The following is a 17,825-nucleotide window of genomic DNA, read 5'->3' as shown; positions in this document are numbered from 1 at the left end:
GACTCAACTTTCTTTCARTTAGGCCTTATCTGCTAATTTACTAATCAGTGTCTCGGCTGTCAGTAATTTCATTTTCTAAKYWKWYTTTTTTAATGTCAACACTGTAAACTGTTTCCATGACAGAACTGAAACCGTGTTTGCATATTCTGTCATCTCAGCTTGATAAGGGACATTTTCTGACGAGATGACATTTTTTGTGGAGAGGAATAAGAATGTGTCAACTGGATTCCTTCTAACACAGGTTACAGTATGGACAAGTCCCAAAAAGTTTAGGAAAGTCACCTCTTGCAGTGGTTTGAGATTTAGGCTTATCTATAGGTCATTCATTGTTCCTGTTTGACTGTAGTTAGCTCTCCATGTCAGAGAACCTTACTGGTTTCCTGGTTTGGACCCTGGCCTGTATTTCCTGGGAGAAATCATGTTGTAAATCTCACTTCACATATTTCCTGATTCTCAACCACTGTAGTCGGGTGTGGCTCACCTCAATTTAGTGTGCACCACAATACATAGAGAAAAACTCCTGGCCCTTGATACAGGTAATGATACAGGCAATATATTTATTGTCATCTCACTGAAGTGGAACGCTGGCATGCAGAAGATTGTCGACAAGGTGTTTTATAAAAGCTCCATCTGCTCTTCAGATTCCCTCCTTTGAATTGCCTTGCCGCTGCTGTGTTTTGTTCTTGYCATTTCTAATGGTCTGACTGTTTTGTGTTCCCTAGGGCGGATGAGTGAAGCGTTTAAGGATGTGGATAAAGGCTACAATGGGATGGAGAGGGCGTCTGTCGCCCAGCGGCTGCCTAAAAGCGACAGCTACCCTCCCAAGCTCCATGGACCTCCCATGGGGCCCACCAGTGACTACTGCCAGCGCTCCAAGCAGCCAATGGCCCAGCACCATGAAATGACAACCTTAGCGAGGGAGTCTGCRCTGCCTGAGCCTCCACACTCGATGTCGGCGCCTCCCCCTGTGGTTTCCACACCTCCTTCAGCTAAGGCAGCAACCCCTCCTAGGGTCTCTGCACCTCCTGCAGTGTCTATGGCTCATATGAATCCCTCAGGGCCTCCTGCTGTTTCATCTTCCTCCGTTACTTCTACGTCTCCCCGAAACTCAGCGCCTCCCGTGTACTCTGCTCCTTCTCCCCCTGTGCTCGGGCCTCCTCCCAGGCTGTCGTCACCGCCTCTGATGTTACAAGGCCTAAGACCTTTTCCAGTGTCTGTGTCCACACTTCCATCAGTCGTATCGCCTCCCTCCTCAGTGTCTGCACCTCCTCCTAAGCCACCTGCATTTCCTCCTTTACTGGACAAATCCTCTAGACCTCCATCTGTGTCTGCTCCCAATCCAGTCAGTGCGCCTACCCCAGTGTCTGTGGCACATCAGACTGCTCACACTACATCTGCACCTCCTGCAATGGTCTCGCCTTCTACCATGGTGTCTGCTCCCCCGCACTCCATGTCTGTGCCTATCTCTGCTCTTCAACAGATGGTCCAAGGATCCAGACTACCTCCTCTGACTTCTTCTCCCCCTGCTTTATTTGGAGCACCTAGAGAGAAATGTTGGACTTCGTCATCAATGTCTGCATCTGCGCCTTCCCCAGCGGTGTCTACTCCCTCGGTGGCAGTCATGGCACCTCCCTCAGCAGTGTCCAGGCCTCATTCGGCAGTCAGTTCATGTTCTATATCAGTGTCCTCACTTTCTCAATCAGTGTCTACTTGTCCCCCAGCAGTTTCTGCCCCTCTCACAGTGTCTGTGTCTGTAGTGTCCTCCTTTCCAAAGGAGGTGTCAATGCCTCCTCTAACAGTCCAAGGCCCTAGAGCTCTACCTTTGTCTGGACCTCCTCCTCTCACATCCCAAACCTCCAGAGCTCCTCCATTGTCTGAGCCACCTGCCTTGATGTCTGTGCCTCTTGCAGTGATGACTGCTCCTCTTGTGGTCCCATCTGCGCCTCTACTATCTGCCCCTCCTCCACAAGCTCCTAAACGGATGGTTCCCACAGAGCCAGAGGAGCGATGCATGGGGAACATGAAGGATCTCTCTGTAGAAGCAGACACAGTCAAAACATCATCAAAGATTGATTCCGCAGGGTCTCCGACTCGTCAATGTGAAAAACACTCAAACAAACCCCTCACAGTTATTCCTGGGACGACACTGCACCCCAAGAACCAAGAGGACTCCTCTGGGGACCAAGTTTGTGCTGAGAAAAATGACACCACCCCGATGAGAGGTGCAGACATTCCCCTGGAGAAGGGAAGTCTGGATGACATCTGTGTGATGGATGAGTCAACAGTTGATGAGTCCTTTGACGAGTCCTTGCAGGCGGAGTCCATACGCCTCGACAGCACCAGGATGGAAGACGCCAGCTTCACTGAGGAAGATGACATCAGTAACAACTCGTCATTCGACGATGCCTCTCGGTTTGACGATACTTCTGGACTTGACGATACCTCTCGCATGAATTACACATCTCGATTGGATGACATCTCTCGCGTGGATGGTGATAACTCTCGGTTTGACGATACCTCTCGCACGGATGATGACATTTCCCGCTTTGATGACAGCTCTCGCGTAGATGGCAACAAATCTCTATTTGACTACAGCGCTCGCATGGATGACAGCGCTCGCATGGATGACAGCGCTCGCATGGATGACACATCACATGTTGGAGACACTACAATGGATAGCAGCTTCTCCTCTGTGGAGGACTCTAGGGAATTGACTCTGGATGATACCCAGTCAGAGAACGTTTCTCGGGCAGAGGAGACCATGGACAGCTGCCTGAGCACCAAGGAGTCCATGCTGGAGTCCTCTCTGAACAACACCTCTCAGATGCAGGACTCCAGTGTTGACTTGTCCCAAAATGACATCTCTCGGTCAAGCTCAAATGGCCCTGCCAAACCAACCCCAGCCTACAAAGGTAAGATCCTTGCCATAGTTGATATATGACAACCTATCTTTTTGTAATTTAATTAGCTTTTTATGAGTCAGAATCTCCTGTTAAGTAAGATGTGTGGCAATGTAGAACTTTGCAGGAAAGAGTTGTGGGTTATGTCTTGGAAATCATCTCAGCCAACTATGGAAATACTTATTTTGTCAACAAACAGTAACTCAGTTAATTTGATGTTGCTACACATTGACCATTAACCTTATGCCCTCTTGACACGGTCTGAAGGTGACCGTGAGGCGGAGGTCTGGGATATACCAGACTCCACTGGCACCACCAGCACCAAGGCCAGTGCTGCTACCATCATGGCACCATCTGTTATCATGGATAAAGGCAAGCACACAGCGGCTCTCAGTGCCCTGGTGGAAAGCCTGGTTGGAGCCCCGCTCCTGCCCCTAGCTGCCCCAGCCGTGCCCACGACTGGCCAAAAGACCAAAACACCAAGGAAACCCAGGAAGCCACGCACTCAAGCAGCCTCCATTCCCGGTAAACCAACTTCTCTTTTATCCCTTTTTTATCTGTGTAACTAATTAATTTAGAAAAAGGTAGTGAACAAACAAGGATTTCTGACATTCTGTTGTCACTCTCCAGTTCCCCAGGCCCCTGGGAAAGCCCAGCGGAAGTCTGCTATTAAAATTCCAAAGGTAGAGAAGATAAAGGTAGAGAGGAGGAGGAAGAAGAAGAAGCTTGAGGTAGGAGAGAACAAGGAAAAGGGACCACCTAGAAAGAGAAAGAAGAAGATTGAACCAGTAGCAGCCACAGGAGAGCCTGAACATTCTGCTGAAGGCCTACTTCCTGGTCAAAGTGGACCAGTCACTACCATTGGTAAACCATGTCTGACCAGTGGCGAGACCCCACCAGTGATCAAACCCAAGAAAGTTAGAGTCAAGAAAGTAAGTGTTCTGGAGCCGAAGCCACACAAAATAACAAAAATGGACATTGACACTAAACCCAATGATGATGACAATAACGTCAACGACGGAGACGACAGTTCCACTGCCGGTAATGAATGAGCAAACTACTTTAATACTGGAAATTATTGAAAATGGCTACATATTTTTTAACTAGATATAGTTATAACCCAATGATTATAAACTCTAAACCAATGGCATTGTTGATGGATGAGTCATTTGGTACCGATCTGATTAAACTATCTTTGTTCTTTGTACAGGTGACACTCCTAGAAGGAGGATAGCAACAGAGGAGCAGGTCTACTTCCCTCTGCTCCACGGGTAATGATACATGCTCTCTGATTTATACAGTTTATGGAGCGAGAAGTCCCCCTTAATTAGGCTTTCTCTGTGCCAAATACTTCTTGTGTGTGGAAAGTGCAGAAGGTTTATGTTCACCCATAAATACAAAACCCCTCAGTTTCATCCTTCTCTTCTAGGCCCACTGCATGGATACTATGTGCTGCTTTTACTCTGTTGAATGTGGTTATTAACTGACTTTCTATTGATCTGTGATTTAGCTGGAGGAGGGAGATCCGGGTCAAGAAGAATGAGGACCGACTCAAGGGGGAGACCTGGTACTACAGCCCCTGTGGGAGGAGGATGAAGCAGTTTCCTGAAGTCATCAAGGTAAATGGCCCTGAGTTACAGTAAAACCTCACCACAGGAGCCATTTTGGCACAACATAATCTTACTGTCAATTTTTAGTGTGAGACATGAGAGAATGTCAGCAGCTATAAATAGCCCTTGATACAATGGGTTTTCTTTCCCTCAGGGCATTTACCACATCAGACAGACACTTATTTTGGGTGAGAGATTGACTGTGACCATCTAAATTAAGAGACCATGGAGAAGCCATGTTTTTAGCATACAGGCATAACTGTAGCTGCATTTGATCCCATTTAATCAACCCATCATTTGCTCATACTATGGGTGGATGACTCGGTGACCTATGACCTGCATTTTTCCATGTTCCTCTGCTCTGATGCCACTGACTGATGATCCTGTTCTCCCTCAGTATCTGAACAGGCACCAGGACACTGCGGTGACAAGGGAACACTTCAGCTTCAGCCCCCGCATGCCCGTAGGAGACTTCTACGAGGAGAGGGACTCCACTGAGGTGTGTGTGAATTTATTGTATTTGCTGACAGATCTTTCATCATAAATACCTACAGTAATAACTCAATGCACACTGTCAGTGTAATATCATAAAACACATTTCCTATAAACCTTTTCATATGATCTCTTCCAGGGAGTGAAATGGTGCCTACTGGCCAATGAGGAGGTGCCCTCCATGATCATGGCCATCACAGGCCGACGTGGCCGACCTCCGAACCCTGACAAAGAGATGCCCCGGCCCCGAGCTCGTCGTACCAAGGGTGGGCCAGTCCGAAAGCCCGGGAGGCCGCCCAAACCCAAGATGGCGGACCTGCTGAGCAAGGTGGACGCCAGAATGCTGAAGAGGCTAGAGGCCAAGGGTGAGTGGAGGACATAGCCTGGCGATATGAGTCTGTGTTCACTGGTTGGAAAGTAGGCTCCTATACAGACTTATGCAATGGCACAAAATAATCAGTAATGTAATATTGTAGAATCTGTCTGCGTCAAAAAGCTTCAAATAGGTTGGGGATTTTGAAGTCTCCAATGTAAACGTGTTTATCTATTTTTAGATGGTCTGACTGAGGAGGACAAGGAGAAACTTGTCAAAATCAAGAAGAAAATGAAGAGAAAGGTACGGTATACTAAGAATCAAAATCTGAAGACGTGTTGTAACATTGCATCTTGGTGGTGTATCCAGGTTGTCTCCAACACACTTAAGTCAAATGGTTCCATTCCTCTCTTCTAGGCAAGGATGAAAAGAAAGGAGGATAACAAGAATAAAAAGATCCGACAGGAGAAAAAGCAAGCGAGGGTAAAAAATATATAAATTTTTTTATTGAACAAAGCAATAATCGGCCACACTCTATTTAACAAACCCCTCTTACCCTCTGTTCAGCTGGACAAAGAGACCAAGGAGGTGAAGGCTGAACCAGCCGACCAGGAGGCCTCACAGTCGGCCCCACCACAGCTACCCGCCCCTGAGCCCAAGAAGCGCGGCCCTAGGAAGAAGGTTGAGGTGCCGCCACCGGTTGTGGAGACGGACCAGGAGAGGTTGGCCAAGGGGAAAAGGGTGCTGGGGGCCAGGAGTAAGGCCAAGGCCCTGGCTAAAGCCCAGGCAGAGGCGGAGGCTGCAGCCCAGGCAGCCCTGGCAGCTAAGAAGCAGGTGGAGAGGAGGGCCCAGGCCCAGAGACGGCTGGAGGAGAGGAGGAGACAGCAGATGATCCTGGAGGAGCTGAAGAAGCCCACTGAGGACATGTGTCTCACAGACCACCAGCCCCTTCCGGAGCTGTCTCGGATCCCTGGCTTGGTTCTTTCTGGCGTGGCCTTCTCCCACTGCCTGGCTGTGGTGGAGTTCCTGTACAGCTATGGCAAAGTGCTGGGCCTCCACATCCCCAGTGATGTGCCTAGCCTCAGCACCCTGCAGGAGGGCCTCCTGGGCCTGGGAGACAGTCAAAGCGAGGTCCAGGATCTGCTCATAAAGCTGGTGGAGGCCGCACTACACGACCCAGGCCTGCCACCCTACTACCAGGTGTGTGTTGTTGACTGTATGGAGATAGTTTTGGAGATGGGTGTTCCTGAATATTTTTTTGACAAAGTGCTGTCTCCATGTAGACATTTTACTGTTAGCTATAGTTTACCAATTAAAAAATGTATTTAGCTGTATGTTACATGTAAACTCTAGTTCAACAGATTTACCTAGTTAAATTTTTTAAATCCCCCTCTCTTTCTCTCTCCCTCCAGTCGGTGAAGATCCTAGGGGAGAAGCTGGTGGACCTGGAGCTGACTCGCAGCACAGTGTCTGAGGGCCTGAGGATCTTCCTGGAGTCCCATGGCTTTGACATGGAGGTGTGCAACGTGCTGCGGACCAAGACCTTCCTCACCCTCAACCCCGACACCAAAGCTGCCATCCTGGGCTTCCTGGTGGAGGAGCTCAACGGCAGCAACATTGTCATAAGGTCAGGATGACAATACACAGAGAGAAACGAAGGAGTTAATAACAACCATATCCTTTGTATGAAGCAAATATCTTTTACAGCAAAAATGTGTCAAAAGAAACCCTTTCTGGAAAGGATATCCCACATTTAAAGTAAACCCTGTTTGTTTTGTTTTGCATTGCAGTGAGATTGACAACACACTGGAAAACAGGGCTACTTACAGGAAGAATAAGTGGATCATCGAGGGGAAATTGCGCAAGTAAGACCAGTCACAGCTCCTTGAATTTAGATTTGTTTTAGTTTGTGGAAGGAGAGTGTTATAATCACTGGGGCTTTATGTGTGTGATCTCCCAGACTGAAGGCAGCTCTAGCACGGCGTACGGGGCGGTCTGAGGAGGAGCTCTATCTAGAGGAGAGGAGGCGCAGTGCCAGGGTGGCAGAGGAGGAGAACCTCAGTCTGGAAGAGGGCAGCGGCCCCATGGAGAGGGGCAGCCGCCGCCGCACACCCAAGGAAGAGCCCAAACTGAGTGAAGTGCGTGTTTGTGTCAATCTCAATGTGTTGGTGAGGATGTCTGTATTATACTCACCAAATGTTCTTTCCACAGACTGACAGTCCCACCAACGCCAGCATTCCAGAGTTGGAGAGGCAGATCGATAAGCTAACCAAGGTAAGGCATTAATTTTGTTCTTCTGTAGTGTCTTTTCCATCAGTGTAACTACATTGTGTTCACAGTTCTGAGTTGTTTTGTTTGAGCAAAATGTCACCCTACATGACCAAAAGTATGTGGACACCTGCTTGTCGTTGGTCCCCCCTATAACAGTCTCCACTCTTCTGGAAAGGCTTTCCACTACATGGTGTAACATTGCTGCGGGGATGTTCAGCCGCAACGGAAGCGAGTTGACTGGCAGGCCAGTCAAGTTCTTCCACACTGATCTCGACAAACCGAGATCTGGACCTCACTTTGTGCACGGGGACTTTGTCATGCCATAACAGGGAAGGGCCTTCCCCAACAAAGTTGGAAACCGAATCGTCTGGAATGTCATTGTATGCTGTAGCATTAATATTTCCCTTCACTCTAACTAAGGGGCCTAGCACGAATCATGAAAAAACAGCCCCAGACCATTATTTCTCCTCCACCAAACTTTACAGTTGGCACTGTGCATTAGGGTAGGTAGCGTTCTCCTGGCATCCGCCAAACCCAGATTTGTCCGTCAGACTGCCATATGGTGAAGCTTGATTCATCACTCCAGAGAACGCCTTTCCATTGCTCCAGAGTCCAATGGCGGCGAGCTTTACGACACTCCAGCAGACGCTTAACTTAGGGATAGGCGTCCCGTCCCGACAGTTATATATCATGCAGCGTCACGATCGCAGATTTTAGAGAAACAACAAATGTTGGTACATATGTGTCTTATATCGGCTGAAAGCTTAAATTATTGTTATATAACTGCACTGTCCAATTTACAGTAGCTTTTACTGCGAAAATTTGCCATGCTATTGTTTGATAGCTCCTAACAACAAAACACCTTTTTTTCACCGTGATAGGTTTGATAAATTCACCGCTGAAGGTGAAATGTGTACTTAAATCAGAGCAAGATTTCAGAATGTATCATCCAAAGGGTCCCAGACATAACATGAAGTGTAATTTTGTTAGATAAGATACTTTTTCATATCCTAAAAAGGTCCATATAGCATGCATGTTTGATTTTGTATTTCCACTCGTTCAATTTGCAAAGAAAGGAATCTGTGAAAATCTAACCCTAAATGTTGTTTCAACCAGTCAAATCACGTTCGTATTTATTCCTCAGAGATCCTAGAACGTAACCAGGCTTCACAATATCATTAGGAGTGTACTATATCCTATAGGACATCAAATTTGGTCATAGAGCGACGCCTTCATGGCACGCCGATTACGTGGGTGGTCTTCACTTGATTGACTAACTTTGTCAAACAACGCTAGCTAGATTGCCAATGAGCTGGGCTTTACGGGAGTATGCGGGAAACCCCGACTCTTTCGCCAAGTTCTGCTGCTAACCTTGTGCGACAGCTAGCCTTTTCCTTTTGGACAAAAATTACAAGAATATGGAGTTATTAAAACTGGGTGTTTTGCAAATGTTGAACTTACGATATGGCTACTAATACTGGAAAAGCTAAATCAAAGTCCAAGTATACAGATTTGACGATATTCTTGCAGAAAAATGTAAATGTCTCCTTCGCGATTTGCCCAAATGTACCTGGGTGACTTCACACTAAATGTCATGTAGTTTGCTCATACTTCAAGTTATCCGTCTGAAACTTAGCACATRCACTGCTGCCATTATGTGGACACCATCGGAATTACAACCAGAGTGATGGCTAGATTTGGGACCTTTCTGTTGCATTTCGAAGATGGTGGTAGGGGGAAAAAGTGTTCTTTTTTTGTGTATTTTCTTCTACTAGATCTATTGTTTTATATTCTCCTCCATTCAATTCACATTTCCACAAACCTCAGTGTTTCCTTTCAAATGTTACCAAGAATATGCATATCAAATCAAATATTTATATAGCCCTTACATCAGCTGATATCTCAAAGTGGTGTACAGAAACCAGCCTAAAACCCAAACAGCAAGCAATGCAGATGTAGAAGCACGGTGGCTAGGAAAAACTCCCTAGAAAGGCCAAAACCTAGGAAGAAGCCTAGAGAGGAACCAGGCTATGAGGGTGGCCAGTCCTCTTCTGGCTGTGCCGGGTGGAGATTATAACAGAACATGGCCAAGATGTTCATAAATGACCAGCATGGTCAAATAATAATAATCACAGTAGTTGTCGAGGGTGCAGCAAGTCAGCACCTCAGGAGTAAATGTCAGTTGGCTTTTCATAGCCGATCATTAAGAGTATTTCTACCGCTCCTGCTGTCTCTAGAGAGTTGAAAACAGCAGGTCTGGGACAGGTAGCACGTCCGGTGAACAGGTCAGGGTTCCATAGCCGCAGGCAGAGACAGTTGAACCTGGAGCAGCAGCACGGCCAGGTGGACTGGGGACAACAAGGAGTCATCATGCCAGGTAGTCCTGAGGCATGGTCCTAGGGCTCACGTCCTCCGAAAGAGAGAATTAGAGAGAGCATACTTAAATTCACACAGGACACCGGATAAGACAGGAGAAGTACTCCAGATATAACAAACTGACCCTAGCCCCCCGACACAAACGACTGCAGCATAAATACTGGAGGCTGAGACAGGAGGGGTCAGGAGACACTGTGGCCCCATCCGATGATACCCCCGGTATAGCTTGAGTATAGGCCAAGTATAGCCCGCTTCAGGGCCTGAGCTACAGGCAGTTAGATTTGGGTATGTCATTTTAGATGAAAATTGAAAATAAAGGGGGCTATCCCTAAGAAGTTTTAACTTTGCGCGTGGTGTTCTTAGGCTTGTGTGCAGCTGCTTGGCCATGGAAACCCATTTTCATGAAGCTCCTGACGAACAGTTCTTGTGTTGAAGTTGCTGCCAGAGGCAGTTTGCAACTCTGTAGTGAGTGTTGCAACTGAGGACAGACTATTTTTACGCGCTTCATCACTCGGCGGTCCCGTTCTGTGATCTTGTGTGACCTACCATTTCGCGGTTGAGCCGTTGTTGCTCCTAGGCGGTTCCACTTCACAATAACAGCACTTACAGTTGACCGGGGCAGCTCTAGCAGGGCAGAAATTTGACACTCACTTGTTGGAAAGGTGGCATCCTGTGACGGTGCCACATTGAACTGCGCTCTTGAGTAAGGCCATTCTACTGCCAATGTTTGTCTATGGAGATTGCATGGCTGTGTGCTTGATTTTTATACACCTGTCAGTAACGGGTGTGGCTGAAATAAACAAATCCACTAATTTGAAAGGGTGTCCACATACTTTTGTGTGTGTTTATATTTATTTTTTCTCCTCCACAGCGACAGGTGTTTTTCCGTAAGAAGCTGCTCCAGTCCTCCCACTCCCTGCGGGCGGTGTCTCTGGGCCAGGACCGGTTCCGCCGGAGATACTGGCTCCTGCCCCACCTGGGAGGGGTGCTGGTGGAGGGGCCTGAGGAGATCCTAGGTAAGTTGCAGAGCAACTGCCCTCAACCCTCTACTAGCCATCTTTTTATTGACTCTAAACATATCCCTCCTCTCTGTCTGTTAGCAACAGAAGATATCCTGGTGAAGGAGGTGCCCGTCACTCTTCTGAAGAGGGAACCCAAAGTGGAGGAGATGCCCACTACCACCCCTGCCCCCCCTGCCTCCTCTCCCCAGTCCCAGACCTCCTTGCCCCCTAAAGAGGACCCTCTCCCCGGCACCGCCTCTCTTATGAGCAGTCCCAGGGCCCGGGGTCGCCCCCGCAAGATCAAACCAGAGGTGGAGCTACACCTCCGCACCGCCAAGTGTCGCCGCCGTCGCCGTAGCAGCAAGTCTGGCGGGGAGGAGTCGGTGCCAGGCGTTTCCCCGGAGACCACCACCACCAATAGAACAGAAGACCTCACTCAGTCCGCTTTCAGTAACTGTCTCAGCCAATTGCAGGGCGCCTTAACCAATGGGACGGAGCCAGCAACAGGGACGGCACCTAAAGGCAGACTACCAGAGGATAGCGTGAAAGAGATGGCGGAGAAACAGGGGCAGTGGTTCAACCTGCTGCCAAAACAGCCTTGTGACAAAACCTCTCTGACAGAACCTCAGACCCCCCCCAGCAAGGAACCCAAGCACCTCCCTCTGACCCCCAGCACCCTGCCCGCCCTTGCTGCTCCACTGCTGCAGGTGAGTCCCCCTCAGCCCCCTGCACACTCTTCAGGACCCTCATGGGAGAGAACACTCAACGTAAGTTATTACTGTTGAATAGTCAGTAGTAACTTATAGTCTTCTTTCATCAAAGAATATTTTATTATCTCTTATTAAACTATCTTTCTCCCTCTCTCCAGTCTGTACCAGACCCCACACCCCAGGTGACCCCCAGCCCAGCCAAACCAGGGCGCAGGCGGAGGAGGGGAGGCAGTCCCGCCCGCAGGGTTGGAGCTAGAGCGGCTGCAGCTAAGCGTCGTGGCCGCCCTTCTTCCACACTCTTCCAGGAGACAGAGCAACAGTACTTCACTCAGCTCGTGGTCAAGCCCATTCCAGCATGTAAGCCTTCAATCCATTCAGTTCAATCCTGTATATATTTTTATACATGCTATTGAAAACCACCTAAGGTTTATCCAATATCCTCTCTGTAGTGTCTGACGATGACACTTGTCAGCAATGTAGAACATGATGCAATTTGAGCTGCGGATTTGGCTTACATGATTATGTATGGTTATCCGAAGTAGCAAACATCTTATACAAGATCTAATCATATGCTTATGTGTGGTTAGCCGATTATGGCTAGCATGGTTTGCTAACATGCTATGCTATAGGTGTGATGCTGGTGTCAAGTGTGTGTGTGTTGCTGTTGTTTTGTTAGCAATGGTGCGTGGCTGGTGGTGGATAAAGGAGCCTGAGGACCTGACGGCCACCCTGCAGGCCCTGCACCCACGAGGCATCCGGGAGAAGGTGCTCCACAAACACTTGGCCAAACATATGGAGTACCTGGCTGAGGTCTGCACACGGCCCATCAACGGTGAGTCAGTGAGCACTGGTCACCGGGTCCGCTATAGGAAAAGATAGGGATATGAAAAGTCATAGTGTGACAGATTTGGTTGTTTCATAGTGAAGCTGCTTTGGACATCAATGGGACTTTAAAGAAGTATGTTGTTGTAATGAATGGAAACTGGATGATGACACTTTCCTTATCCTTTTCTCTCTCCCATCTCTCTCTATCCCCTTCTCCTTGCATCTCCCTCCCTTCTCTCCTCTCCGTCCCCCCGTCAGACCCTATATTCCAGGTGAAGGTGAAGGAGGGAGAGGCCCTGTTAGAGTCCCTGCAGCAGCCATGGCAGGTCCAGGAGCGGGCCCTGGAGACAGATGTCGGAGCCCTCCGCTGGGTGGAGGACCTGGAGCAGAGGGTCATTGCCGCCGACCTGCATCTCAAGGTGAGACGCCAAGGGGACAGAGGGGCCCTGTCTCAATAGTCTGAAGTGTCTTTCTATCCCTACTTACATCCCTCATCTGCACAGCTCTGGAAACACAGATAGTGGAGAGTTGATCCCGAAATACATTTCCGTCATATCATCCCCGCATTTACCGCCTTTTCAGATCTGTGCAGACCAGGGCAAGGAGGACACTTTAGACTGTTGAGATGCACACAGGGATGCATGGGTAGGGTGGGTGCCTGGTAGTTTGTAAAGTAAGTTGGGTTTGAAATGTCCAGAGCTTGTCAGTTTATATTTTGTCGTTTTTTTTCTGTTTATTTTTTACTATGGCTGCAGTTGCACTGAATATCCAGAGGGTGGCGTAGGTGGCATGTGCTGCTGCAGTTTGTACAGTGACCGTGTCCCCCTCCTAGCATTGTCATGCAAAAACAGGGAAACTTATCACACTCATCACATCATATGTCCATTACTTATATTTCAAGATGGCTCCTCAGAATGGAAGGAGCGACACTGACAATAACACGGAAACGCCAGCCGCAGGATTCCAGGTACAAACCAGGTTTTCGATCTACCGTTCACACATCCTCACCCTTCTTTTGGATCTACACTCTTTCACAAGTCTTCATGTTTCCCTTTTAAGAATTATTTTTGTCACCTCTTAAAATTTAAAAGGAGATGCTGTGTCTGAAATCTGTCTTGTCTACTACTTAAATTGCATACTGTGTACTACATACTATTTGGAACATACTTTTAAGTAAAAACGGATAAAGTAGTCAACGACTGGGCTCATCCTACTGAGAATACGTTATCAATGTGCAATTACATTGATTTCTGCCATTTGTTAATTTTGGTACAGCGCGATTATCAGCTGTTGTCAGACACTCTTCAGCGAATTCTACTAAATGAAAAGCCAAAATGAGTATGACATACTGTCATTTAATGCATACAATTTTTTTGAAATGTCACATACTATAAGAACAAAATGTGTATGCCTACTATTTAGATCGCAAGTACAGCTATTCGGACACAGCCAGTGTGTCTAGAGTTGTCACGTTAACACTCCTGCTCCTAACACTGTTTGAAATAAGCGCTGTCTGTGTTCCTTATATTCACCCAACCTCTGTTTTTTAGGGGCCTGCTTTTATATTTTGAAAATGGTTGTGTGGCTTAAAAAATTTATCATTTGATGTCTGCACTCACTTACCTTACCTCGCCCACCTTACCAACTTACCTTACCTACCTCCAGTGGCGTGTATTCATGGATGCCAGAGGTAGCCAGGCTTCCCAAAAAAATGTACCAAGTAAAAAAGAAAACATACATTTATTTTCTCTGTTTGATAATTTTCTTTAAATTTGCAAGAGGCTGAATATATCTCATCGGAGAAAGCATCCGAGCAAGTGAAACCGCACATATCTGTCTCTGTGTAGGCCATCAATCTAATGCTGTCTGGTCCAAAAGAGTATGACATTATTGCCATCCTTAGCATTGAATGCAAGGGAAGCCAGTGAGCGTTTGGCCTCCCTTGATTAAAATAATAGGCATTGAGCTAAACTGAGTGCGCTCAGCTGTGAATGGTCCTGGCGCACCAAAAAAAGTGTCAAGGGAAGCCAGTTTGGATTTGGCGTCACCCCTATCAAATCGCATTGAGAGCATACGTCATTGACAGAAACAACTTGAATTGTTGCATCTCGTTGTGTGGCTGGCTGGCTAGCTAGCTAAAATGGTCCCTTTCCTAAATTAGCCATGGCTGCAGATGGGGATTTGGACTTGTGGTTTTACTTAATTCTCCATACTGGCCAATGATTATTACGGTGATTCTGATCCAACTATTAATTCATACATTCTGCCCCTGGCCTGAGAGGATGGAAGTTCAATATGTAGTTAGATGTTGAAGGCCCATGAAAGGAAGTTAGGCTTGCGCGTAAGGATTTTAGCCAGGTAGCCTGACAGTGATAGACCATTTCGTCGACATGAGAGGATGGCTGCATTGGCGTATCTCTACAAGTAGGGTGAGTCAACATGTTTTTATACTTGCGCTCACAGAAATCAGTACCAAGGACAGCCACATCATATTTAGCTTACGTTGGACTAAATTGTTTTTGGTATCTTTTAGTTGTCACCTGTATTAGACTAAGCATAGTTGATTTGATGATGAAGTTGAATTGGTTCTGGAATAGTGGAGGCAGCTCCTGTTTTCTTTGCGACTTGCGGTAACTCTCTGGTTCTAAATTTAATAGTTGTTTAGTGGTCTGAAAATGTCGGAAACGTTAACTTGCTTGACCGTGCTGTAGGTCATGTAACTGTTTGTTACATGTAATATGCTTTGTAGACTTCTCCGGACAGAGGTTGCTCTCCCGTTTTGTGATGAAACAAAGGTGTGGTTGGATTTATTCTTATTGTCTCTGCTTTTTAGGCCTATATATCACAGTCGCAAGGCATTTAAACTAACTGGTTACAGAGCAACCAATGCAATTATCACAACACAGGTTGTAATATCGCTTTTTTTTTCTTGCTTTCCCAGTGATTTTTACCCACGTACTGCTTACCTCGCCTACCGTACCTCACAACCCTTTTAAGTCTTGCTCTAGCTTCAAAGTCCTTTGCTTCACTGCTTTTTGATTGTCGAGAACTATAATATTCTATTTTCTGTCATTCTCCCTCCTCCCCACCTCAGCCCTACACAGTTCCAGAGGTGGACTCCACACGTGAAGACCTGCAGTACTACGAGCATGATGTGGACCCCCGGGACGACTGGATCGTGCGGACCAAGAAGGAGTGGTCAGACCTGCCCCGTGTGGCCAGCCACCCGCTGGACCTGGCCGTCCTGCGCCTGGCCAACCTGGAGAGAAACATCGACCGGCGCTACCTGAAGGAGCCCCTCTGGAACCTGGCCGAGGTGGTGCGTCTCGCCCCCCTCACCCCCGAGGAGAGCCAGATGGGCCAGATGGACGTCATGAGGTGGGAGGGACAGGGTTGGGGTCAGAGGTTGGAAAGGGTGGAGTGGAGCGTGATTTAATAATATCATGGATTCAATTTGTGTGTTGTTTGGTCAAATTTCTCAAAGCTCTTCAGGGTGATTTAAACCTTCATCTCACTTCAGCTCTTAATTGTGTTGAGACCTATTTTTATAATCTCTTTCCCACAGTCTGGAGAGTGAGATCACCCCCAGATTGCGGACATGGCGTCAGGCCCTGGACCGCTGTCGGAGCGCCCCCCAGCTATGTCTGTGTCTGCTGCAGCTGGAGAAGGCCATCGCCTGGGAGAGATCTGTGGTCAAAGTGGTGGGGACAAGCCCAGTAGCAATACTCAATATGTACACTGAGAATAGAAACCATTATTATAAAGGGAATAAAATTATGGATGTAGGTGAAACAAGGAATATAGAACATTCCTATGGCAAATATCATAGTAGTGACATGCYGATGAGATCATTGAGAAGACCCTTTGATCCAAARCAACTTACAGTAAACACAGGTTGTATTACACCGTAGTCTGAAAGACGGCAACAGAGCATTTCCCTTAAAGACTACCTGTGTCCCTGTCTGTGTGGTGTTGTAGACGTGTCAGGTGTGCAGGAAGGGGGATAATGATGAGTACCTGCTGCTGTGTGACGGCTGTGACCGTGGCTGCCACATGTACTGCCTGAGGCCAAAGGTCACCCAGGTGCCAGAGGGGGACTGGTTCTGCCCCACCTGCGTCTCCAAGGTGAGGACTGACTGGGGCTGCACTCTGCTTGGCTACCCTTATGGACCACAACAGGGGTCACTGCTCATCTAACCAGGGGGGAGTTCAGAAGGGTGAACCGTTCAGACCATTCAACTTGGCTGAGATTAAAAAACTATACGCTGATTTACTTTTTGTAAATCCAACCAAAAAGTCACGTTGGTGCAACATAATTACAATAGTAATATATGGTGAAACAACATGAGCACAATGGTAGCTTTTAGTCCCCAGTGTATTAAACCATAATATTGTCAGAACCTACTTCAAAAACCTGCCACAGCAGTACCCTCTGTAATTTCTGCTCCCCGTGACCTCCTTAACCTTTCTCTCAGGGCTGTTATTTCATCACTGTCTCACTGTGTCTTGTTGTTTTTAAGGCCAGTGACGGTGAGTCACCACGTAGCAACCATCGCTCCTCCAAGCAGAGGACCCGGGTGAAGAAGAGGAGGTACGAAGACGACAGTTCTGACGAAGAGGCGGTGCCAAGCAGACGCAGCGGCGGTGGTGCTAGCATGGCAACACGGCATAAGGACGGTGGCCCTGCCTCATCCTCCCGTTACTCTGGAGATGGAGGACGCACAGCGGGCTTCTCACCCGCCAAGCGCCGCCGCATGACCACCCGCAACCAGCCCGACCTCACCTACTGCGAGTGAGTCTGACCTCAGATCAGTTGTCACAATGTTGCAGTGGTTATAGAACATGATATTAAATTACTCACCTCAAATGAGTTATCGTGTCCCGTTGCTCCAGTGGTTTCTATAAGACCATTAGATTCATGTTCTCACTAATGTGATGATAGTCCAGTTCTAACTGACGTGTGTTTTGTGTGTAGAATCATCCTGATGGAAATGGAGTCTCATGCTGACGCCTGGCCCTTCCTGGAACCCGTCAACCCCCGCGTGGTGCCCGGCTACCGACGCATCATCAAGAACCCCATGGACTTCCTCACCATGAGGGAGAGGCTGCTGCAGGGAGGGTATGGGGGGCACTCATTCTCTGTCTGTGTGTTGGCTTGTATTACTATGCTTGTGGGTACCGGAAGTGCCCTCAGGGATAGTGAAACAATGAAAATTCTCCCTTGTGGGGACATTTCCCTCATCCCCACAAGGACAAAGSYTATTTTAAGCTTAGGGGTTAGTTTAGGGTTATCTTTAGGGGTTAGGGAAAATAGGATTATAGGTCCC

At 47.7% G+C, this 17,825-nt stretch overlaps 1 protein-coding gene across 1 annotated transcript in view; it reads left to right on the top strand.

The window, feature by feature from the left end:
• The window catches only part of LOC111976498 (bromodomain adjacent to zinc finger domain protein 2A), a 41,493-nt gene that overhangs the window by 16,062 nt on the left and 7,606 nt on the right, over nt 1–17,825 (top strand). The window contains 25 exon segments of the mRNA XM_070447866.1: nt 723–2,912; nt 3,168–3,425; nt 3,531–3,941; nt 4,111–4,171; nt 4,411–4,519; nt 4,908–5,009; nt 5,142–5,367; nt 5,557–5,618; nt 5,733–5,798; nt 5,883–6,515; nt 6,728–6,942; nt 7,106–7,180; nt 7,276–7,453; nt 7,527–7,589; nt 10,834–10,978; nt 11,063–11,730; nt 11,832–12,030; nt 12,350–12,505; nt 12,757–12,917; nt 13,400–13,465; nt 15,593–15,876; nt 16,064–16,199; nt 16,477–16,623; nt 17,019–17,290; nt 17,474–17,617. Of these exon segments, the coding sequence (XP_070303967.1) occupies nt 723–2,912; nt 3,168–3,425; nt 3,531–3,941; nt 4,111–4,171; nt 4,411–4,519; nt 4,908–5,009; nt 5,142–5,367; nt 5,557–5,618; nt 5,733–5,798; nt 5,883–6,515; nt 6,728–6,942; nt 7,106–7,180; nt 7,276–7,453; nt 7,527–7,589; nt 10,834–10,978; nt 11,063–11,730; nt 11,832–12,030; nt 12,350–12,505; nt 12,757–12,917; nt 13,400–13,465; nt 15,593–15,876; nt 16,064–16,199; nt 16,477–16,623; nt 17,019–17,290; nt 17,474–17,617 (7,027 nt within the window).

This window comes from Salvelinus sp. IW2-2015, linkage group LG17 (assembly GCF_002910315.2).
Source record: "Salvelinus sp. IW2-2015 linkage group LG17, ASM291031v2, whole genome shotgun sequence".
Lineage (NCBI taxonomy): Eukaryota > Metazoa > Chordata > Actinopteri > Salmoniformes > Salmonidae > Salvelinus > Salvelinus sp. IW2-2015.
This window is presented reverse-complemented; position numbering and strand designations above follow the sequence as displayed.